Below are 25,328 nucleotides of genomic sequence, written 5' to 3' on the forward strand. Positions count from 1 at the left end.
GCTGGTTAGCCCTCTACATAAATTCCAAAATCTCAACATACCAAAGTAAAGCAAACTCTACCTAACATAAAGCATCACAGACAACGGTAAGTGCATCAAGCCCTGGAACCAGGAAACCCGCATTCTAATTTCCTATTGGCCAGGAGTCGGCTTCTCAGAGCCGTAGTTTCCTCTTCTGCCTCTCCCATCTCATAGGGTCAGTGGTGAGAACAGCTTTAAGAACTGCACAGTGTTGTACAAAGCTGAGCTACACAAGGAGTAATGATCTCATTGACGTGGGTCCTCCCCCTGCTGACACCAATGAAACCCCTTCTCTACCCTCAGGAGGGAAGACTGCTGAAAATCCACCCATCCCCCTGCCCCCAGAGGCATGATAAGCACTCAGCCAGGCTGGGGACCAAGTGACAAGCAGGCCAGTCACTACTATATAATTATTAGCATAAAAAAAATTTATTAACTCAATAGAAAAATCACCAAGCAATGTTTTCACCAGTATTGAGCAAAGATGGCACAATTAAAATATTGATTAACAATCTGTTAGAATTCATTCCCATTTAGATCCTTCTCCCATAACACATGTTCACATGTATCCTTCACACATAACACATGACCTTCAGACAAATTCTTTCTTTGGTGCACAGACCAAAGGAAGCTCTTACGAGAGACCAGGACCAGCGGCACATTGGCCAGCTGACGTCAAGCGTGAGCAAGGACAGAACCAGCTCTGCCACACCCCAGGTCTGCCACACCTGGTGCCTCCCCAGAAATGGGGGAAAGGCCCGCTGGGAAAAGCAGGAACAGTCTGTGTCAGCTCCCTTGAAGAACACCATGACTGCCGATAGCTATTAGTGTGGGTGGTGGATGGTTCCAGCAGGTTACATAGTAGAAGTGGCAAGTCTGGCCGAACTTGGAATTCCACAGATTGCAAGGAAAATGACTGGTTTTCTTTTCCTGGATTTATGGAGAATTCTCCTAGAGTTCACTTAGATCAAAAGCTTCCTAGAAGGGGCAGCTAGGTGGCGCAGTAGACAGAGCTCTGGCCTTGGAGTCAGGAGGACCTGAGTTCAAATCCAGCCTCAGACACGACACTGACTAGCTATGGGACCCTGGGCAAGTCACTTAACCCCAATGACCTCACCAAAAAGCAAAAAAAAAAAAGTTTCCTAGAGCCTGGGTACACTGACTGAAGGATCTGGTGGGGTGTCAAGAAGGCGTTGAAACTCTCCAAGAGGACACCCAATAGGAACACCTTCAAAGAATTCCTGTGCTTATTGCCCCACAGTACTTCCCTCCACGTCTTAATACAGGTAATTGAGAGTGAATGCCTGTTGGAGAAAGGAAATGTGCCTGAGCTTCCTTGAGTTGAGGAAGTTAATTCTTGAGAATTAACAGATATAGAGGGGCCAGATCTGGCCTGTAGATGCTGCTCCATTGCTTCAGTGCCAGGTTTTCTCTCTGGCTTGTTTCCTTCTCTATAAAATGAGAAGGGATTCCAAGATCCTTTCAAGAGGTAACAAACACCTGACGAAGAGGTGACTGATTCGGAAAGTGTGCACCATGTGTTTAGGCTGGGCCAGGCACTGGGGGAGATGAAGACTACACAGAAGATGGAAATTTACAATCTGGTTGAGACACACCCATGGAACAGACTAACCATGCAAAAATTTGGCTCTGCTGGGGGGAGGGGATTTTAAAAAGAATGAATGAATGAATGAATGCTTGTGTTGTTCATTCACTCACTCATTGATGAGTACACAGTTGATCGGATCAGACAACTTAGAAACAGAACAAGTCAGGGAAGGGAAGGGCAGTCTTCAGGAAGAGGGGAATGAGATCAGCCCCTTCTGAGATGCTATGATTGGATGGGACTTGCATAAAAACATCAGCTAACCCCAGAGGGGGAATAAGCATGGTATATTGAAAAGCGTCTCTTCTTTTTTTTGAGTGCAAATTTACAAAGCCTTAAACATTGGGTTCCTGAAATTGAAGACCTTCCTATGAAAAATTACATTTATAACCCTGAACACATAGAGAAATAAAACAGATAATACTCAGCTCAGAAATTAGACTTTACCATAACTAAGTACTTTCTGTTGTTTTTTTTTTTCTTGGTTAGGCAATGGGGTTAAGTGACTTGCCCAGGGTCACACAGCTAGTAAGTGTTATGTGTCTGAGGCCACATTTGAACTCAGGTCATCCTGAATCCAGGGCTGGTGCTCTATCCACTGCGCCACCTAGCTGCGCCAGTAGCTTCTGTTAAATCTAAGTTTTGAGTTTTATTCCAAGCTAAGAATTTACAGACTTCAAATTGAGGGGGAAAAAAAATCAATTACCTAAGTCTTGTTACTCAAATTAATTGTCTGACAATAGGCTGCAAAAGCCTTGATTTTCTCTAATAAATGGCTGCCTCCCCTGCTCCAAACAGGAGGGCCTGTGAGGGACCTTCGAAGCTGGCCTTCCTCTTCATTCACATCCATTCCCACCTAAGTGCTCCTGGTGGGATCTCCTTATCTGGCTGTATCAGTTACACCTTCCTCATTAGAAAAGCCTCCCAGGTCTTCTTTCTGTCTGAGTACCCAGAGAGGGGCTGCTATCTCTCTGGTGAGGTGCACACATTTGGATCCCATGCCTTCTTTCCTATAAGAAACGGCAGCCACACAACACAGATTCTTCTTGAACAACCTCAAAGAGTGGTCTCAATTACCACATCATCATTACATCAGAGATGCAAAAATAAAAATATGTATTCTAAAATATACATTCATAGATACTGTTATCCTATATTTTTTCCTCCACATTAAATAAAGGACTTTCTAAAGTCTTCCACATTGACTGGGGTTTCCTATGCATCATGGCAAGCCCTTCTTCACTGCAGTTGGACCCCCATCCTCGTCCAAGGAAAGCTGGGGCCCCTTCTCCATGGCCTTCCCCATGGGGACGGCTGCTCCACATTCTAGGAGGCTGAGCTCTTTTCAAGCTGAGTGACCGCCTGCCGCAGGTCCTCCACTGCAAGGTCCACCTCTTCCTTGGTGGTACTCCGGCCAACACTGAGCCGGAGAGCATTTCGAGCCACATCAGGGGGGATGCCACAACTCAGTAAGATGGGTGATGGTCTGGAAAGAAAAGCCAGGACAATGAACCACCACCCCAAGGGAAGGAAGGGCATGTCTGCACACTGACCTCGGAGGCTGCGTGCTCATGTAACTCCTCAAATCATTAACTGCATTACCTTTGCAGGAGGTCACTACCCCCAGCCGTGGCCACAGGACCAGCCAAATGACTGAACTGAAAGACTCACTCTCTCAGTCCCACCTTGCGAAAGGGCTGGGAATTTCTAACACCACTAGCCTGAATGTGATCATCTCCTAAAGCCCTAGGCCTTACGGGGCCTCTACAGCCCCACTAAAGAGCAGAAGAGGAAGGGGTACCAGGCTACCTGGCCTCTTCCTTTGGGGAGAGATTCTTTAATATAGCACTCACCCAAAGCACAGAGAAAACCTCAACTAAATCTGATGGCCTTCATAGCATTGGCCCAGGTGAGCCAAGGGGAAAGCCCCCAGAGATACCTTTCGTGGCTTATTAGAGTAATATAACACAAGGTCAAACTCTCAGTATTTCATGATCCTTATTACAGTGACCTTGGAGGGTCGGGAGAGCAGAGTTAGCCTCAGAGTCAGGAAGACCTAGATGCAAGTCCTCCCACCAACAGATACCTCCTGGATGGGGGACCTTGGGCCAGTGCCTTGACTTCTGAGGGCCGGGGATGCAGGCCATTTGCTAAGGCTGTAAAGTACAGGCAACTCACCCATATGCATCAGTGCAAGAGGACTTCCAGACTGGGACCAGTGAAATCACAGAAAGGACACAAAAAAGCCCTTTTCCAGATCACGAAAAGCTTTCCCAATCTCAATCTTTCCTCCTCAATGTTTTTTTTTACTTCTCCCACATTCTTCAATAGTAAGAAAACTCGTGAAAGAAGAATACTCACAGGTCGCCTTGGTCTGAGTGACAAGCAGCCCCCACGCTGGCCAGGAGCATTCTGCAGTGAGCCAACACCACGCGACCTGCACAAGATACAGCACACGCACGCGCGCGCGCACACACACACACACACACACAGAGCCAAGTTAGGATTGAAAGGTCGACTTCCCAAGACAAAATGAAAACCCTCTGTGCTCTGGAAAGGAGCCCTTCCTTCCACCCCAAAAGCCCCCTGAGAAGTGGGAAAACTATGTCCCATTCCCCTTCTAGTGAGCATGCAGGCCCCCTCACCCACACACTTGGCCACCCTCACCTTCCCGTGCCAGGATCTCACATGCCCAAGCCTGGGTACTAGGCTCCTTTTCTCTTTGGAAAGGTAGTTTCCTCTGAGGGAGGCCAAAATCACGTCAGCCCTGACCTCTAAGAAGTCACAAAGGCTCTTCAGGAATAAGTTACTTTAGTGTCACAAAAGCACAGAGTTTTTGAATCTAGCTAGAAATCTGATTTTTGCTGTACCCTATAAGACCTACTGAGGAGTAGAGTGGGGAGGAGGAGGAGGATTTCTGTGTCTGGGAGACCGTTCATTTAAAACTGTCCACAGCAGTGGAGGAAAGGGATAGCAAGACCAAAAGAAATCTTTAAACTATTTTAGCCAAGAGTTTTCATCTTTTACTCTAACAGGTCCTGCCCCCATCAACTACTTCCTAACAATTGCTAATAAATGGAAAAATGGACTCCTCTGGATTTCAAGCCACTTTATTCCTTTCCCAACCTCCAATGCAATGCTGGAGAATTCCCCGGGAAAGGCAGGAGAATCCTCATAAAAGCAGAATGTCACTTCAAGATTGAAAAAAAAAAGGTAAAAGATGGGTAGCAGAAGAGAGAAAAATGTGAGAAGGCAGCTTTCATCGAGCCACAACAGAGAACCAGACAGAATGGACTGTTCTCCTCATGGTGTCCAGGAAGAAGCAGCTTATGGATTCAGGGCAGACCTGGCTCTGACCCAACTCAGATGCCAGAAGCAGTACACTGGCCAAGGGCAAGTGTACCAGGCAGGACGATATGTGTGAAAATGGGGTTGTAACTGAGGGAGGAAGGGATGGGGGTAGAGATGGAGTGCCGCAAAGTCACCTTGCAGATGTGGACCACTGATGGAAAAGTTACAGGTATTGGGGAGACGATCAGAGCCTGGGAACAGACTGTTCAGGTGGATTCTCTTCTTTTCAAACACAGCCTAGAAAGACAGGAAAGATTCAGGAAATTCAGGTTCCAACTCTCCGGCCTAAATACAAAACACATAAAAAAGACATTCCCCTCGCCAGCAGACATCCACTCCCCAAAGTGGAGGGCAAAGAGAGTGGGAAGGAACTGCCTGGCATTGGGGGCTGAGCACACACCCGCTCCCCACACTGACCTCCCCCAGGGCCTGGGCTTCTAACTTCACCCTCCTCATTTTCTCCATCTCTCTCCTCATCACTCTAATGGGTTCCTTAATGAGTTTCTCAGGCTGTATTTCAAAGCAGGACCAGCTCTTCTGTGCAGCATGGCCCCTCCTCTCTCCTGCTCCCTGCCGGGGGCCACCCTCCTCACCCACACCTAGGGAAGGCGATGCCCCTCCCTCATGGGGTCCCTGACTCACTTGTAGCTTCTCCTCCAGGTAGTCGCGTATTTTTTTCATGTGGGCCTCATAAATGTCACAGTTCTCATTCACCAGCTCTGCCGCCTACAAACACAGAAAGTAGGATAGCCAACGCTGCTCACTGCTCATGAGGAGCTCCGAGCGCCTGCCTTGTACATATGTCCACAGTCGTCATTTTGAAATCATACACTACTTAATTTTTTAAAAATGGAGACACATTAGCAATTTTTCTTTAAAATGACAGCCAAACAAGTCAGGTTTAAAGAGTAGAGGATAAAACACAAGACATTAATTTAAAAGTTTAAATTTATAAAGGAGAGAAAGGAAGAAGGAAGGAAGGAAAATAAAGAAGGAAGGAAGGAAAGGAGGAAGAAAAGAAGTAGCCTTCCCTGTGGCTATTAGATTCCAGTCACTTATCAGAATTTGCTTAAGCCCTAAATGGGTAAACTCAGTGCACCTGCCAGTCTGTCAACACCCCCCCCCCACCACCACCACATTAGCTGTGTATTTAGGAAAGTCACGAGCAAACTCTCCAACAACATGGTTTCTAAACCTAGACACATTCATGATTCCCCTGCACTGAGAGCTCAGCATGAACCTGCACACCACTGTCAATAGCCAGGAATTGAATTTTCTAGCACTGCAACACTGGAAATAAATGCTGAATGCACAAGGGCCTATGTGCAAAGTAATTTTTACTGAAGTGGTGATCAAGGCATGAACACTAGAGAATTAAAGGACAAGATATAAAAAGCGATTTTAAAAAAGAACCACATTGTTAGCTTATAAAAGCAACTTCACATTTCACAAGTTTTCGAAGCAAGAATAAGCCCTAATTAAGAATGTCTAAGCAAAGTCAAGTGCCCCAAGTCGCCTTGTATCTAACATGGGCTTAACAGAGTAGCAAATGAAGAGTCAGACTATTCTGGAGGCCCCTCAAGACTAGAAGTCGAGGGTCTCTTCCTCATATTTGGTTTGCCTATCATGATTTTGCAGCTGATAGTAGCATAAGTCATGGCAAAAACTTAGCATCAAAAGTGCTGATCACAGGCAATGTCCAGTGTCCCAGCAAGTGCTCTCAGGGCTCCTACCCTCATGAGTCTCGTTGGCCAACCTTCCACTGAGGCCTTTGACCACGTCCACTCTCATGGTTACCCGGGCTATTGAGAAATGAAATTCCCTTATATATCAATACTTTTGGATGCAACTCTTCACTGAAAGGACTGGAAACACTCTATGAATGTGGTCTTTCTTCATCTCTAGGCTATAACTTTAGGGCAGATATATCCCTAAGTGGGATCTGGGGAAACCAAAGAACAGACAAATGACATAACAAGGCCAATGAAACCCCCTAAGTCAGCAACAATTCAGATCAACTCAACAATCATTTATGAAATCTGCTGGATTCTGGTAAAATTCATTTGACATTGCCCAGACCATCCTAACTTCCCTCTTATGCTAAGGCTGTCGATCATGTGGGGTTTTCTAGGGCCAACACACACCGGTGGTAGACTCCTGAAGAATCAGGGACCTTCTTTCTCACCTTTCCAAGCCCAGCAATCATGGGAGTATTCTCAGTCCTGAAAAAAAGGACATATTCAATATTAAATCCCCCGTGAGAATACAAAACAGCATTCCTGATACAACAGTATTTAATTCTAGGGGCAAAGTACCTTCAGATGAAGTTTACATTAAACTCCATTAATTTCACTAATATAAAAAACATTAAGCACACGCCACACAAAGCCAAGGTTCTTCATTTGCATCGACTCCATTTGTCCTCAACAGGCCCATCCTAGGCAGGACTGGTACATTCCTGCTCTCCCAAGCCTCCTCTGGCTGCTAAGGGAGCACCCCTCCCTTTTCTCTCCCAGGAAAGGAGCCCTGAGTCAGACTGTGTCACTTGTAGATATGTCTGAAACTTGTTCACACTAAAACTGTATCTCACAAAGGCTTTTCTCTCTAGTCCTAGAATGAAATCAGTTTCCCTTGTTAAAGGATCTCTGGGCAACAAGAAGCAGATGGGAAGATGGAAGGGTTGGTGTAAGATGAAAAGGGAGGGGCTGGAAATCGTTGCTGGCCTTGAAGCAAAACCTGATTTAGTCTTTTTATGGCAACTTGGGGGGGAGGGGCAGGGAGAGGGTGTGTATGAGCGAGCCGGGCCCACCACTGAGTAGGGGAAAGAAATGGGGACTGGAACAAACCTGGGGAAACGAACAGTTCTTGCATTCATTTTCTCTTCCTCCCACCTGCCCCTACCCTCCAAAACCAAAACCCTTTTAAAACAAATACGCACTGTCAAGAAAAACCTGTCCCTGCCCCTGGCCATGTCATGCTGCACCCTCCCCACCAGGAGGTGGGCAGTGGCTTCATTCCACCCCAGATCTGTGCAGTCGGGGTTCTGTCCCAGAGTGGAGCAGAGGTCTTCAGTCTCTTAAAGCTTCCTGTCTTGACATGGTCACTGACCAGTGCTTCCAGTGAGCCCTGACGTGCCCCTCCTCTGTGTGCTGTGCTCCAAGAGTGTCTGGGGTTATGCAACTGGAGATCTTGCAACTCAGCCATCCTGAACAATTAAAATTCCCTACCACCCAAAGGACCAAAGAAAGGCAAACGGTGGGTGTAAGCCTGGTACAGCATGCTGGAGATCGATGTTGTCAAGAATGTGCATGAGCAGAAAATTTCATAGTCCAGATGTGGACAGAGAAGGAGAGGAAGCTCCTCAACCCTCAGATGACCTGAAAAGGCACATGAAAAGTCCAAGAGAGGACGGCAGCACCTGGGGAGCTCCTGGGTGGAGAGCTGAGAGGACAAACTGAACCAGAAACTCAACATCAGAGGTGTGGTGGTACAGGGACTGCCCCATGGCCACGGACAGCTAGAGGGAGCCCCACCCAGGGGCAGAGCACACCAACCAGGGAAGTGCAAAGTGGTGGACATGACTCTACCTCACCCTCCGCCTGGAGCCCAGGCAAGGTCCATCTGAAGAGAGCCAGCACAAAGAGAAGGGAGAGTTAGGCCAAAGCCTGATCTTCCTCCCTTAAAGTTGGGAAACTAAATTCCCAAGGGTCTAAGACACTGAACAGACTTGTCCGACTGAAAGATGGAGCTCCATCCAGGACCTAGCCTAGGTGGGAGCAGGCTGGTCACAACTGAACAGGAGGGCGAAGGAACTATCAGTCAGAAGAGGGGGGTGGGGGGTGGGGCACAACAGTGACAACATTAACTTCAGTGACAAACCTCTGAAAACTGTCAATTTGTCCTTTTGGGTGGGACTAGGCAGGACTTGAAGGAAGCCAGGGAAGCTGAGGGCAGAGCAGGGCTGGAGTGCAGTCTAGGTGTGGTGGGCAGTGAGAGGGAAATGGGAGAGCAGGAGATGGTCTTGTTGGTGGACATCGAGGGGGCCAAGAGTATGGGGAGGGGAGCTGGAAGAAGATGGCAAAGTGGAGCTAGGTGGGGGGGGGCCTGGGTTATGAAGGACTTTCTATTTGGTCCTGGAGGCACAGGGAGCCATAGAGAGACAAATGGTCATCTGGGCACTTTGAGAAGGTCACTTGGGCATCTGAATGGAGGCCGGACTGCAGTATGGAGAGGCCTGAGCCGGATAAGAACAAGCAGCAGCATCTTTCTCTTCTGGACAAGCAAAACTAGGAGGTGGGAGCTCCGGCTCCAAGGCTCCTCGGGCTGAGCCGGCCCCAGAGGGCCCTGACCTGCTGAGCACCTCCCCTCTCATCCTCAGAGCAATGAATCCCACGGCCCCCACCCCAGCTGTGACCTTTGGCAGCCTGTGACCCAATCAGATGGGGTAAGGAACCCCCTTTCACTCTCCTCAGGCCTCCTTTCGTGCCTGGCACCTTGTTTCTCTTGTCTTTGCAGGCAGAGTAAGGAACTTTGATGCCAACGTTCCCCAAGGACTGCTCTGTCCAAAGGCTGTTCTGGGCTCTGAGGCAACCAAGGCATTCTCCAGGAAGGAGCTAATCTATGCACAGAGCAGCAAACAGGAAATGTATGCAAAGCTGGTTCAAGAGAGGGGGCCAGAGCAGCCTGAGACTGAAGAGGTGGCCAGCACACCAGCCCCTCAGCCTCCACACTCACTGCGGACAAGCACCATCTTTCTCCGTGGGTTGGGAATCATTCGAGAAAACTGCTGGCAGTAGCTCGGCTACATGCTGCGGGCAGTCCCTAGACCTTGTTAATCCTGTGGCACATCAGCCAGCCAGCCAACAAACATCTGCTCACAAAACAGAACCCATCTAGAGAACTCTGCTAAGAATCCCCAAGCAGGGGGCAGCTGGGGCAGTGGAGTCAGGAGGACCTGAGTTCAAATCTGCCCTCAGACACCTAACGCTCACTAGTTGTGTGACTTTGGGCAAGTCACTTAACCCCATTGCCTACCCCCCCCCAAAAAAAGAAAAAGAACCTGCTCTAAAGAATACCCAGGAAGACTACAAGAGGCTGGCCGCCTAGAGAATAAACGCAAGGCTAACCGGCCCCGGGGGGAACCAGAGAGGGGTGGGGCAGCAGGGGTCCGAAGCAGCCCTTGGAGGCCCCGCCCTTGGGGGGGGCGGTTTGTGCGGCATGGCCTTGCTAACTTGTCAGAGGGTCTTCCTTTGGGGGAAGGAGGAGAGTGGTTCTCATTCTAAACACTAAAAGCACGGGCAAGCTGTCAAAAACAACCGAGGAGCGCCCGGAGCAGGGCAGGGCGATTTCACATCTCAGAACCCAAGCTCGGCTGATCAGGGATGGGTGGCTTCCCGGGAGCCCATCCCCTTGCTCGGCTCTGGCCCTGGCTCGGTTGGGGAATGTTCCTCTTGGGCACCCACCGACTCACTCCGGCAGCTCCGTCCCCAGCCGGAGAGCGTCTCAAGTCCTGGTTTCCCCAGGGAAGCAGAAACCTCAAACGAAGGTTTGTTAAAGGTCCCCTGACCCGCCCCATCTTCCTGCCTCACCCTGGTCGGAAATTCCACTCCTGGCCGCCTCCAAACAGCATGGGGCGCAGCGGGGTGCCGACGCCCAGGCCACGCACGTAAAGGGCTCCGATCCGGGGGCCGTAGAACTAGGAGGAAAAGGCATCGCACCGAGGTTACGGAAGCACATCCCCGCACCCCGACACTGGGGAAACGTAAGGGGATCCCGCGGCAGACGTGCCCCTGCCCTCCTCCCTCTGGCTGGAAATACTGACACGTGCAGGAGGAACCACCAGAGATCGTGGGTCCTAATGAGCGGCAGCACTAAGGGCACGTGGGGGCTGGGGCGCAGCAGAGGAGCCCTATGGCCGTGGACAAGCTGTGGTCCTGCAGCTTTCTCCGTCAGTCCCCACCCCACTCCACCCCTTCCCCCCACCTCTGCCAAAAGCAGAGCTGTCAGTCATAACTTCTAGACTGTCCTTTATGGACAATTCAGTCCTTCAAAAGGTTCAGTATCAATAGTGGGAAATTCTCACGAGGATCTGAGTCTCCCAGATGAGGAAACCTTGGTCACGAGGGTGGAAACGATGGGAATGGGGGAGAGAGGAGGGGAGAGCTGGGTGTGGCCAGACATACCCCTCCCTCTGCGTGCCAAGGGGTTCGGAGTGGCCACGAGGAGAATCCCACGAACTAAAGTCACATGGGGAAAGTCGACCCCAAAAGACCAGAAAATGTAAAGAACAGAAATCTAAAGGCACAAAGAGAAACTACTCCTATGGGGACAAAAGCACAAGGATTTTGCTTCTTTTTTCTTTGCGGAAGAGAATCATCTTTGGCTTGGAAAGAATTGCTGCCTGATATAAATAAGGAGCCGGCACCTGGTGCCCCAGTGAAGGACCTCCAGTGTGTGCGTGGTCTGGGAGGGGGCCACACAGCTGGAGAAGGAAGGGCCAGGGGGCTCCCAACTAAAACTCTGGGAAGACAAAGTCTGCAAACCACAGGTCAGGGAACGACTTCCATGCCAGGAAAAAGTCTGTTCGAGTTACTGAAGGGATGGCAAGTGGGCATGGAGAGAGGAAGACTTCTTCTTTACAAAGCTCTGGGAGGTGTTATATAGACCGTTCACCTGGATTAATTCAAAGCATTTGACAAAGTCTTGGATGCTATTCTTTTTTTTTAAGGTAATCCCGGTTAAGTGACTTGCCCAAGGTCACACAGCTAATAAGCATCCAGTGTTTGGTCTGAGGCCAGATTTGAACTCAGGTCCTCCTGATTTCAGGGCCAGTGCTCTATCCACTGTGCCACCTAGCTGCCCTTTGGATGCTGTTCTTATGGAGAAGGTGGAGAGGCTGGGCCAAGACCATAACAGAATTAGGAACCACCGGCCAGCCCTAAAGGGGAGTCCCTAGTGGGGCCTCCATGCTTGCGGTCTCCACAACAGATACTAAAGGGCGCTGGGAACATTACCATCGCCTCCACCCTCAGTGAAACACAGAAGGGCTTAAAAGGATACTGTAAATGACATTAGTAATAATTAGCAATAACTAAGGAGGAGAGTAATGGATTATGGCTGGGACTTTCTGGGTGTTTCCTTCTGGCTTTTCCACTTGGACCAATTCTGCATCAATAATGACTTGTGCTACTTCCTACCTTGTTTCTCTGGCTCCAATCCATCTTAGAAAGCACCTCCAGTTAATCTGTTTTGAGTACTACCTTTCTCCTATCACTTTGAGGTCAAAAGCTTGAGTCAAGACTTCCCAGCCCCCCGATGAAAGCTCCCCATAATCCGCTACGTTCTCCTCATTTCCTTCCCTTCCCCAGAGGAGCCTCCTCCGGATGGCTCCAACCTCACTGCCTTTTCTGGAAACAACCCGGCTTTTTACATCTGTCCTCAAAGGTGGCAGCCAAACCCCACATAATGCTCCCACACTCACATCCTGCTCTGGGGCCTGAGTCTTTCAAGTTTCTTCCAACCCCAAGTCCATGATCCCAAGTACATAACCAGGATGGGGAGCAGGCCCAGATGCTCTCTCCTTTCTGGTGTGACCTTTGGGTTCCGCTGTGAAGGCTCCAGTTCTGATTGGTTAATAAAACAATCACCCAAAGGTGATCAAGCAGAAAACCAAACCGTCAGCATGGGTTTCCTTTCCCAATTACCACACACAAAAAGGTGATAAAAATCAGAGGGTTCTCTCGGCTCCACTTATTTTTAAATGAGGCAGTGGGGAATGACTCCAACTCCACAGAGCTCTCTAAAAGTGTCCACATGTGTGGATGTGGCAAAGGGCCTCAAGTGCATAAACAGCCAGGAGGCCTTACCTTGTGGCCAACAATGGTTAAATAATCCACCCCCAGCTCCTGCACGTCCACTCGCCTCTTCCCCAAAGCCTGGGCTGCGTCCGTGTGCACAAGAATGCCCCGCAACCCGGAGGCCGCCCGTTTCTGGTTCAGGGCTTTGATCCGGCGACTGATGTCAGAGACGGGCTAGAACAGGAAACAAAAGAGGATTACGCTTCACGTGCTTTGGCCCTATAAGGCCGGATGAATGTAACTGGAAGCAGGCTACTCAAATAAGGACTCATCATTGGGCAAAAACTACTGGGAAAACCAGAGAGCAGAAGAGGAAATTCGATTCACACCACATATTAAAATACATCCCAATGTATGCATGAATTGAATATAAAAGATCACATCATAAACAAATTAGAGGAGCAAAGAAGAAATTAACTTTTGGAACTATTTATTAGGGAAGAGTTCGTGACCAAACAAGTGATACAGAGTACCTTGGAATTAAGTTATATTGAGATGAAATGGAAAATGTGGATTGCAAAGAATTAAAAAGGTTTTGTACGAACAAAACCAATGCATCTAAAGTTAGGAGGAAAAAAGTCTTTCCAGTAAATTTCTCTGATAAAGGTATTTCTATGATTGGGGTGTCTGAGGTGGCCCAGTGATAGAGCCCTGGGCCTAGAGTCAGGAAGACCCGAGTTCAAATCTGACCTCAGACCCTGGGTAAGTCACTTAACCTGTTTGTCTCAGTTTCCTCTTCTGTAAAATGGGAATAACAGCACCTACCTCACAGGATTGTGAGGAACAAAGGAGATAATTATTGTAAAACACTTAGCACAGTGCCTGGCACGTGTACTGTGCACTTAATACATGTTAGCTATTATTATTATTATTATATATATCAGAAACCAAAATTTATAAGAAGAAGTACCCAATACATAAGTGGTCAAAGGATACGAATAGGGCCAAATCACTGAGAACTACAGAAATGCAGATTAAGTTAACTCTAAGGCTCCATTTTATATGCATCAGATTGGCAAAGTTGATTAAAAAAAAAGGAAAATGGCCCATGTTGGCCCAATCAGGCACACGAATGCACTATTGGTGAAGTGGTGAAGGTTCCATTCATTCATTCAATCAATCAATCAATCAACATGTATCAGGCACCTATTATGTGTGTATAGGCAATTTGGAACTATACCCAAAATGTTACTAAACCACGTATACCCTTGCAGCTAGAGATACCAATACTAGGCAGGTTCCCCAAAAGACAGAAGAAATAAGAAGAGGACCCACAGATACAAAACTGTTCATAGCATCTGTGGTGGCAAAGGACTGGAAACTGAGGAACAGCTGATGAAGTGATGATACATGACTGTGACAGGAAACAGACGTGCCCTAAAAATGGATGAGGGACAGATGGTGTCAGAAAAACCTGGGAAGACTTCTATAAACTGATGCAGAGTGAAGCGCACAGAACCAAGAGAAAACTCATACAATGACAACATTGAAAGGCGTTAAACTCTCATCAGCGCAGTGACCGTAATTCCAGAGGGCCAACAACGGAGCATGGGACCACCTCCTGATGGAGCGGTGATGGACTCCAGATGCAGAATGAGATAGAGCGAGAGCTCCCTCCCCAAATCACTAACTTTTTCTCAGACTGTCTTACCATGATAACACCAGTCTCGTTATTAGCCAGCATGATGGTCACAAGACAGGTGGTGGGTCGGACAGCTGCAAGGACATCGTCAGCTTCTGCCCGACCATTCAGCTTGGAGACGGGGACAAAAGTGACCTCTGTGGTGAACGAGACAAGGGTCAAGGTTAATGTCCTGATCATCTGTCTCCTGCAGACAGAGCTAGTGCTGTTATTTCCTCGTCCAACCCTGTGGCCTACCAAATGAAAGGTAAGCTCATGTGCCTCCAAGGATGTCCACACCCTGGGTCTCTGCTCCCCCGTTCCCAATGCCAGAATATCCTCCCTCCCCTTCTTTCCTGTAGTTCCTACATCTTTTAAAGCCTACCTCACACCCTACCTTCGAGGTGAGGCCTTGCTTAACTTGCCCTCTTAGTAATGATGGTTGCCCTGAGGCTTCCCACATCCCTGGGTCCTCTAATTGCTTTCTAAAGCAGCTGACACCTGATCTTTGGCACTGCGGTATCTATGCTTCCTCACTTTGTAAATTGAGGGAGTTGGACCCCATGATCTCCAACATCCCTTCTAGCTCAAAAAAATGAGCCCATGGAGCACTCGTGTGTCCTGCACGATCTCCCAGGAGAGCGGAGGCTTTGTCTTGTATAAATTCCGAACTGCCCCCGTGTCCCTGCTCTGCACACACTTTGTTAAATGCCTGGTGAGTAAATAAATGAATGAAATGTTTCACAAGAACGGGCAGCTTCTTCAACAAAGTTTCATTCCGTGAAGGTTTAATGGACTCTGCCAAATGGTATACATGAACAAGGAGTGTTTTGACCAGCGTTTGATAAATTCAAGATCACAGGACTATGGGAAAGGGAATCATTATTTAACAAAAACTTAAGAAAACTGGACAGCTGAATGGCAAAAAGGGGTCACATCCCAGCTGGACCCTCCCACAACAATACACCCCAAGAGGATAGAATCCAAAAGAACCGAAATATTTGTAAATCCTGAAAAAGCAGATGCTCATGGAATTCCAGTGATCAGAGCTGAGGAGAAGTAGAAAGGTTTTATCTATTCAACAAACAGAATAAATTATAGGAAACAAAAATCGATCTGATTATATTAAAATAATTTTCAGAAGCCAAAAAGCAAGGCATCCATAATATTAAGGAGAAAGACCGATTCAGGAAGAACTTCCCAATGTAAACATTTCTGACACAAGCCCGACTTCTTAAATACAAACGTCTACAAGTATGAGGAGGAGGAAGAGCTAAGAAGGCTGGTAACTGCCCAGCATCCATGCTGTATGTGTCTGTGGGTGTCTAGGGTGTCTGCCCCGTTAGACGGTGACCCCTGGAAGGTGGGGTCTCTGGCCTCTCTGTCTCCCCAGTACTAAGCACAATGCTTGCTTGGCACAGAGGAGGCATCTGCTCACTACCTCGTGCTTCCCTGACAGCGCTGGTGTCTTCTAGTGTGAGCTGCTCTGCCCCATCCTGATCTTGACACACCTCAGTGACTTCCCCCTAACACTGGCTGCCCCTCAACTTTCTCGCCTGTCAGTGGCACCTTTACTCTGCAGTCACTGCAGCCCATGACCTCTGACATGAGGACTGGGCCTTCTCCTTCTTTCTCCATAACCCATCAAGGACAGTCCTGTCAGTTCTTCCTCAGAGATCTTTGGTGGCCGTGAGCTCTTCTCCACCCTAGTGCAGGCCTTCGGCACTGCACACCTCAGAGATTCCTGCATGGTGCTCTTTGCCCATGTCACTGACATCAGCCAGGCCTTCCACGTTGGCCATTAGGGCCAGACTAATCATCCAGTTTCATTTAATCTCTCCCCTCCCCAAAAGTCACAAGGGCTCCCAATTTCAAAAGCAGTTTAAAAAGTAAAAGCTGGATGGAACGCTGGAGCTGACCTGTTCTTAGCCCTTTAATTTACAGACAAGGACATTAAGGGCTGAGAAGGGAAGGGCCGTGCCAGGCTCTAGAGTCAGCCTCCCTGGCCTGAGGGCCTGTCACCCTTTTTCACCCTAAGATGTGCTTCCTCCTACTCCTGCCTCCCCTATCCCCTCCAGGAGTCTCTCCCCATGATTCCCAACCCAAGCTCATCTCCCTCCTCCTCTGTGACCTCCCAGGATGGCTGCAGGCCGCCATGGTTGACTCTGTGTAGACCTGCCTTGCCTTTTCTCCAGACTAGACTGGAAGCTCCTTGAGGAAAGTGACGGGTGGGTGTGCCCTTGTCTGAAGGGTAGGGCTGGGCGGAAAGATGCTAAGGTTGTCTTGGGCCAGAGCAAGGGCCAGAGGCCTGGAGTGCCAGGCCAGGCTTCCTCTTCTCCTCCTCGGTGCACCTGGGGATGCCCCAATCACCAGCCTCCCTCTGGTAATGTGCAGTACCAATCAACCTGTCCGTCAAAAAGCCTTTATTAAGTGCCTGTTATGAGCCAAGCACAATGCTAGGCATTGGGGACTCAAAGACAACATAAAACCAGCCCCTGCCCTCTAGCAGCTGATGACATATCAGAACAGATGCCATGGACACATGCAGATATGAACCAAGTAAGTACAAACTAACCTGGGGGAGAGAGAGGGGAAAATCAGGTTGTGCCTCAGGTAGGAGGTAGTACCTTTGTGAAGCTCAGAAGGAAACTAGGAGCCCTAGGGGAAGGGGAAGGAGGAAAAGCCTGTTCAAAGGCATGGAGAGAAGAGCCAGAAGGCCAGGGTGACTGACTACCTTAGCTATTTAACTTGCCTAAGCCTCAAAGGGTGGGCTGCAGCAGGCTGGGAAGGCTTTGAACTGCCAAGAGAGGAGTGCATCTTTGGTTCTGGGGGCAATGGGGAGCTACTGAAGCTTCTGGAAGAAGAGAAGGCTTAGAAAGATCCCTTTGCCAGCTATGGGGGGCAGAGGTCAGTAAGGGCCACAGCCACAGTGCAGCAGGACCCAGGGAGGCAGACCTGAGCATCCGCTGTGGCCTCAGCTAGAGCTCACCTGCTACACCCTCTCTCACAAGGTGTTCCAGGGGCAAACGGATTGAATCATGCTCCACAGTACATGTGATAAAGTGCGGCTTGGCCCCACTGACCAGGCTGGGCTGCTGCTTGGCTGGCCAGTCTCCTTCAGACCGATGGCTTTCTTGAAATAGTTTCATGGTAGAATGGATTACCCAGTTGTTTGCCTGTCGAAAGGCCAGAGGGCAAGAAGAAAACAAATCACAAAACCCTCCCCATGGGAAGTTTGTTTTCTGCTTAAAATTCCTCGGACCACAGGCTTAGACCTTGAAGGAGCCCTGGAAGGCCATCTAGTGTCATTTTACAGAGGAAGAAAATGAATCCAGGGAGAGGATGTGACTGCAAGACCCAGAAGGCCATCTAGTCTACACAGCCTCACCTTTGACAGAAGAGAAACTAAGGCACAGCCCCCCTGGCCAGCCTTCTCTCCACATACTCATCACTCTCACCAAATGGGCTGCTCTGTTTACCTGGCACCCTTCCATTCTGACTTTTGGTCACATTATTTCCCGAGTCTCCAATGCCTTCCCACTTCCTCACCTGTTGAATTTCTCACCATCCTGTAAAGCCCACACCTATCATAGGACATTGTATGAGATGGTTTTTTTGTGTGTGTGTCTTAACCCCTTATTAGACTGTAAGCTCCAAGAGGTCAGGAACTCTTTCTTATCTATAGCTGCCACAGCACCTAGCCCAGTGCTTGGCATATACTACATGCTTAATAAATGTTTGTTGAATTAACTGCATTATCTAACTGAACAGCACTTATTACCAGGAGAAAGTGAAACTATGTTTAAAGCCCTTACCTCTGTTCCCCCTGAAGTAAAGATTATATCTTGGGGCTTTCCGCCGACCATCTTCGCCAAGTTTTCTCGGGCTACATTTATCACATCCTTGGCCTTTTTGCCTTCAAAAAAAATCAATAAAAAATCAACCACAATGCCATAAGAAGCCAAGCAAGATGTGTTTAAAGAAACCCAGAGACAGAATCAGCAGACACGACCCCACACCACCAGTGGCTGACCCTCTGCCGTGACCCTCTCTACCCTCAGCAGCAGTGGTATGCCTGCCCTAGCACAGAGGCACCTCCACGCCACGATGAGGCGCCCGAGGGCCCTGGACGGGGCCCCATCAAATGGTGTGGATGTAAAGCAAGGGGACAGCCAGTACATCTGAGGCCAATGTCCATCCGCTGGCCACGATGCTCCTCCGGCCAACGTGAGTGCAGGACGCCTCCAGGTGAGTTACTACAAAGGACCTGATTTCATTTGGTCAAGAGCAACAAGAGGTGTCCCAGGAGAAGAGGTCGGAACCCCCACAATCCCTTTGGGGTCGGCTCCCCTTTGCCCAGCCAAGGCCCCTGCCCTGACGGAAGCTGCTGCACTCACACCTTCTCGAGGGCCCCACCCCCACACACATTCATACAAAACCACACAACCGCACACTCACACACACACACTCACACACACACACACACACACGCTTTCATTTTCATGGTGCTTTTATACACATGGTTCCTATTTTATGCACTGACTCTAAGTGCTCCTCCCGTCTCCCAGAAGCCCTAGAGCCACGCCTGGCCCAAGAGCAGGGCTGGCCTTTGGGGCATTCCCAGATGTTGCCAGTGTAGACCGCAAGGGCCCTTTCCAAAAGGCACCTCAGCCAGCACCCCCTGGTGCAGCTCAGCTGACACCACCTCAGACTCCGGGTGAGCTCCACCTGGTAAAGTGGGGATGCTGGGCAAGGTCCAGGACAGTGGTCAGCAAAGCTGCCAGACAGACCAAGAGGGACGTTAACGAACAACCAGCAGTGGGACCTGGACTGCCTTGGGGGTCCAAGACCCAGGGAGACTCGGTGTCCCTGAAACACCCTGGCAGTTAAACAAATCTCTAACTTCAGAAAATATATCTTCATTGTTCTTAACCGCAAACATTGAAATACAGCAAGTGAATCCGGCTGATCTCCCTGAATGGGATCCAGAGGACCTTGCATGAAGTCAGTAGACCTGATTTAAGTCTCAGCTTCCAAGACTTCCATTTTACTTAAGTCTCTATAAGAAGCAGATGTCTTAGAGACATATAGCCAGAGAGGTGATGGATAAACTGTTCCCAAATGTAGAAACCTGACTGGCCTTCAATAACATTACACATAGCTGTAACTGTGCAGTGAAAAGAACCCTGGTTGGGGCAGCTAGGTGGCGCAGTGGATAGAGCTCCAGCCTTGGAATCAGGAGGACCAGAGTTCAAATCAGACCTAAGACACCTGATACCTACTAGCTGTGTGACCTTGGGCAAGTCATTTAACCCCAACTGCCTCACCAAAAAGCAAAAACAACAATAACAACAACAAAACTAAACAACAAAACACCCTGGCTCTGGAGTCACAGGGCCTGGGTTCAAATCCTGCCTCTGGCCCTTACAGGTATGTGGGCTCAGTTATGTCAGAGAAGCACCCCAGGCCTCATTTTCTTTAGCTGTCTCTGAGGCCCCTTCTGAGTGGACATCTATGATTCTAGGGTCCTTTGCTTTTTCCCCTGGTACAGAGATCAAAAGAGGAGACGAGACAGTAACAAATGAAAACCAAAGGATGGCCAGGGGAAATCAGCATCATCAGAGGGAGTCCCCAAGGAAGGACATCACGTATCCACTCCAAGACCAGGACAGTGTGAGACAGAGGCTGAAAAGTACCAAGTGCTCCAAACAGCCTTAGACAAGGCCCAGGACAGAGGCTGCGGAGCGCAGGCCCAAGAGACCTGAACAGGCCGACATCATGCCTAGGACTCGGGAGACTATTGGCTGCAGGCCATGGGATGAGTGGTTCTGAACCAGAAGCTGGCCGAGGGCAGTGAGGGTGTCTCACACTTGCCTGTGCATCCAGAGCCCCCATCTCCCCTTGAGTGTGGTGCCTCACCTGCCAGGTATGAGCTGCTGGGATTCCCCCAGGCCTCTTGCATGGCCTCAGTCACAGCCTGGATGACCTCTGGCTCCAGCGGAGTAGTCGCATTGTAATCCATGTAAACCTTTCTGGAAACAAGAAGACAGAGTAATTTTGGGGCAAATAATATCATGATTAGAAAGCACTTAATGGTTTTCTGCTGAGCACTGTAGAAAGTTAACATGTGACTCTCCCCAACCTTAGCATCTCAGTTCTGTTTCTTTCTAAGTTAGGGGAGTGCACCTGACAGGCAGCCTGGCAGCGGGTGGAGGGACTGGGTCCACCGTCCTGGACAAGGCCCCATAGCTCAGGGCCTAGGCAAGTCTTTCAGGCTTATGAAGTCAGAGAGGTGAAGGTTTTATAGATGAAGAAACTGAGGACCAGAACAAGTTTAGATGGTCATCCTGCTAGTAAGGGACGGAGGTGCAATTTGAACTCTGATCTCTCCTGACTCTCCATTCCTTGCAAAATCCACAGCCACATGAAAGGGAAAGGTCCATACCCCAGGACCTGGCAGAGGGCTTTGTATGCATCAGCAGGCCAGGAAACATCCAAGGCCGTTAATTATGTCCTAGCAAAGCAGTTTGCCAATCACTGGGGAGAGAAGCTTGGGAAACTGCAGGTATCCTCGCTGAAAAGTGAGGAGGCGTTTCCTCAGCACGGCCCCGAAGGCAGGGATGGACTGAGAGTCCGAAGACCCGGTCCAAAGTCCCGCTGGTGACCCCACCCCCGCCGTCGGGCCCTCAATTCTCCGGCCCGGGATCATCAGTCGCGTCAGCCCCGGAGTCTGCGATGGAGGCACCAGGAGGGAACCTTTCCTCCTGTCCAGGGAGGTGGCGCCCGGGGAGCTCCTTCCTGCACAAGCTGGGTACCCCCAAGGAAGACCCCCTGGGCAGAAAGCCAGGCGTGTCCGGGCACAGGACAAAGAGCGGGCCGGGGCCGGGACACCCGGGCGCCTAGGAGGCGCCTCCATCCCGGCGCTTTGCTCCTCCTTCGTACAAGAGGGGGTCGGCCCAGAGCAGGACGCCCACGCGGTCCCAGGCCGACTGCGATGGTCAGGGGGGACAGAGTGGACAGCCGCCGGACCCGTCCCAAGCGCTCCGGCCGCGGCTGCCCATCCCCTCCGGCGGGGTCCACACCTGGGCCCCCAGGACGCGATCCTAGGCGGGTCGGAAGGACTGGGACATCGCGGCGGGAGCCGGGGTGGGGTGGGGGACCCGGGAGGGCGGTCGGCGGGGTGGCCGGAGGAGGCGCCGGGCGCACACCTGCCCAGACCCCCCGCGGTCCCGCATCTCTCCCGGGATGGTCTCCCTTATCTCGGCCACTGCTGGGGGCCTCCGGCCCAAGGGAGCCTGGCGCCCCCAAAGCCGCTGTGCCCCCCCCGCCGAGCACGGCCGCCCAGCCCCTCCCTCCAGATCCCGGGGTTCTCGGCTCAAAGTCCCGGCCTGCTTCAATCGCTTCCCTTCTGGCCCCGGCCCAAGGCTCCTCCGCGGCCTCCGGAAACGGCTGCGGCCCGGACCCCCGCCGGCCTGTGGCAACCCCATCCTGGGCCTCCAACCCCCCCAGGCCTCAGTTTCCCCCAGACACACCGCCTCAGTTTCCCCTCTCCTCCCCCCGCCCCCAGGCCTCAGTTTCCCCAACACTGCCTCAGTTTCCCCGGCCACCCCACGCACCTCTCTCGGGGGCGGGTCTCTCCGCCGCCGTTCTCCCCGGGGACGGGCAGGGTCCCCGCGCCCGTCCTCATCGCCGTGGCCGCCGCCGCTCCCTCCATGCTGAGCCGAGGCGGCCACGCGCTCGCCGCCACCCGGAGGAAGCCCCTTCACGCGCCCCCACCAGATCTTTGCCGAGCGAGGCTGACAGTTGGCGAGGAGGGGCGCGCTGATTGGCGGAGGATCACCGCTCCATCCAATCAGCACGCGGCTTCCCTGCCTTCCTCCCCATCCCCCTTTTCGGGGACCAGCAGTCGGCAGCCTGGAGGAGGAGGTGCGTACGGGCGGATCTAGGTGCGAGAGATGATTGGCTGATGCTGGCTCTTCCGGCCAATCATGGATCCGCTATTGACTTTTCTCCCCGCCTCCCTCCGGACCTCGCCGGGGCTGATGCGCAAACCCACGGTCGGAGCTTGGATTGGCAGGTGACCACCACTCTAGCCAATCATTGCCATGCTCTTCTTGCATTGGGACAGTTAGACTCAAACCAGCTAGGGAGGAGGAAGAACTGTGACTATCCTCGATTCGAGAGCTGATTGGCTAGTCTCGCCACCACACTAGCCAATCGTCACGAAGCTGTCCACAGCTTCCGGCAGAGGTGGAGGGGAAACTCGGGGAACAGCAGGATGATTGGTTAGCATAGAGAGCTCAGCCAATCAGAGCTCGCACCGAAGATTCCCCTGGCTGCCCTTCTAGGCTCGCTCTAAGGAACCCTAGAAATTCCCTCGAGGTCCTAGAGTGACCCTCTCTGCGGCGCCCTGTAGCTATTGGGGCAGCACTCGGAGGTGCGCGAGACGCCTCCCGCGAACCGTCTCGCTTAGCCCGCACGACCACCCTGGGAGTGGGAGGAGGTGCCTCGTTTTACAGAGGGGAAACTGAGGCAGAAAGCAGTAACTTGCCCAGGGTCCCACGGCTAGCTAGTGTCTGAGGCTCCCATGGATTTCATTTTCATCTCTATGCTGAGAGTTCTCAAATCTGCCCATCCGCGCCAGACTCTCCGCTGACCTCCAGTCTCAATCTCCAGCTGCCTTGCGGACATCCCAGACTGGATGTCCAGTGGACATCCTAGACTCAACATGGCTGAGGCTGAATTCCACCTAAACCCACCCTCCAAAATCATCACCATGCTCTCCAGTCCCCCAGGCTCGAAACTGGGCATCCAGGTCCTCTACCTTCACACTGGTCCACACTGCCTCCCTAACTCTCAGATGAAGGAATAACATTTTTTCCAGACTAAATCCCTTTTCAGACTTTTCCCTTAAGGAAAAAGGACCCCCGAACAAAAGCCAAGGTCTTCCTTAGGGGAATGGATTAATGATTCTCTCCTCTAGATAACCGCTTTCTACCTCCCTCCTTCTGAAGAAGCTTTGGCTCACTGACCCATCCCAGGGCAGGCTGCACCACTTTTTTATCTTTATAGAAATTGAGGTGTGCCTGACCCTCTCCATAGAAAAAGGATTAAGATACTGATCACTGTAAAGGAGATCCCTTTATTTAGTCTAACACACGTGCCCAGGACAGTCAAGGGAGGAGCTGTGTAGGGATGATTGTTTTGAAAGGTTAACTGCCCCCATGTTTTAAAATTTTGTGATCTTTTCCTGATCCAAGGTTCCTATAAACACGACTTCAAATTTCCTTGGAATAGGCAGTCACAGCCTGAGGGCACAGTCACTGTCAATTTGTACAAAAAGTGAGGCTGGTGACTTTGCACAGCCCTCCCTCACTCAAATCAATGTCAATTGCAAGTCACATCACCTGATGTCATGGTCCTCTTCCAGAATGATGGACAAACCACAACCTGTGAATGGTCCGAGCTGCCAGTTCTCGTTGAGCAATTCAGTTCCTTCTTTCCCCTCTCCTCCCCTCCTCTCCCTCATGGGGTGCTTAGTGCTTGTACTTGGACCCCAATTTCTCCCTAGCCTCAGAAACACTGTCTCTGACAGTTTCTCCCCAGCCCAAGGACACTGTGCTTAGCAATTACTCAGGAGTGGGCCCCAGCAAGACCCTTATCTCTTTCCCTGGTGCAGTAACAAATAGCACCCAAAGGAATTATTAGTTCGAACTGGCTTTGCACTGTGTCATAAAGACATTCTTACCCACTGGACTATCTCTACTACCGCCCTACCTCATTATCTACTTCCTGGACTCCTCATTATCTGTATTCTAGACTTAAGACATATGTATACTCCCTACATCTGTCTTGTCAAACAAGACACTGATTGGTGGCAGGCTGGACAACTCTCATTTCCCCCTGAACTCTAGTTGACTTAGTGACATAGCAGGCCTAAAACCACACCTCCATCTGGCCCCCCTTGTGGGCTTTTCCCAGTGAACTCTGGGTAAAATGCCTGCACAGTAGATACAAGAAGTGCATGTTTCTTTAAGAACTGACCACTCCTTAACCACTCCCTAATCCCGCCCTGAATCACCTAGTTAGCATATTTGACTCGTTTTATCATATTTTATACTATATAAACTTTAACTATACTCTTTTAAGATTGCAGGTTCCTTAAGAATCCTTGCCCACTGAAAAGCGCAATGATAAACTTTTTGCAACTTGACTTAAAGATTGTTTGAGTTTGTGAATTCATTCCAGATGACCTGTCTTGTACTTTGGTTTTTGAGGGGTGCCAACCTCTCAGACCTCATCATCCCTCTTCCCTTACCTGAGGGTGTTCTGCCCAAAGGAAGGTAAATTTTGATGGCTGAAAGCTACCTAGTTAACTTGGGGTTTGCTGCTTAGATTTCTTCCTCAAATACCAGGCCTTAAACCAAATTCACTCTGGATCACATGGATTGGACAACAATAGGTTCCTTCCCAAGAACCACTTAGTGGTTATTTTTTGGGCCCTCCAGGCTCAGAATGAATGTAAATCATAACTGTCTCTCCTTTGGCCAGCAACCCCGAGGGTCTTCCTCTCCCAGTTTGATTTTTTTTTTTAATTAAAAGGGCCATTCCTTAACTCACTTCTTAAAGAGGCCTATGCACCAAATGGGCATTGCCTCACTCAAAGTGAGAACCTGAAAAAACCTTGGCCTGAAAGAGGCAAAGTCTCCCATTGCACCCTGGACCATCTCCAGTCCTCCTGATGAATATCTGGCCACTGGACCTAGATGGCTCTGGAGGAGAAAGTGAGGCTGGTGACCTTGCACAGCCCTCCCTCACTCAAAGTCAATTGCAAGTCATATCATCATCTCCCTGATGTCATGGTCCTCTTCCA

At 50.2% G+C, this 25,328-nt stretch overlaps 1 protein-coding gene across 1 annotated transcript; it reads right to left on the minus strand.

Moving 5' to 3' along the window:
* Positions 1 to 428: 428 nt before the first annotated feature.
* On the minus strand, positions 429 to 22,268 carry SCLY (selenocysteine lyase). The gene is made up of 12 exons (XM_020988969.2): positions 22,072 to 22,268; positions 20,375 to 20,487; positions 18,271 to 18,371; positions 17,445 to 17,631; positions 14,486 to 14,613; positions 12,844 to 13,008; positions 10,567 to 10,673; positions 7,164 to 7,200; positions 5,621 to 5,704; positions 5,113 to 5,215; positions 3,989 to 4,064; positions 429 to 3,113 (listed from the first exon to the last, which is right to left on the minus strand). The coding sequence occupies exons 1-12, from the start codon at positions 22,167 to 22,169 to the stop codon at positions 2,954 to 2,956; spliced, it is 1,359 nt and encodes a 452-aa protein (XP_020844628.1). The 5' UTR covers positions 22,170 to 22,268; the 3' UTR covers positions 429 to 2,953.
* Between the last annotated feature and the right edge of the window lie 3,060 nt (positions 22,269 to 25,328).

The sequence above is a fragment of the Phascolarctos cinereus genome, unplaced genomic scaffold (genome assembly GCF_003287225.1).
Source record: "Phascolarctos cinereus isolate Bilbo 61053 unplaced genomic scaffold, phaCin_HiC Scaffold_7;HRSCAF=346, whole genome shotgun sequence".
Lineage (NCBI taxonomy): Eukaryota > Metazoa > Chordata > Mammalia > Diprotodontia > Phascolarctidae > Phascolarctos > Phascolarctos cinereus.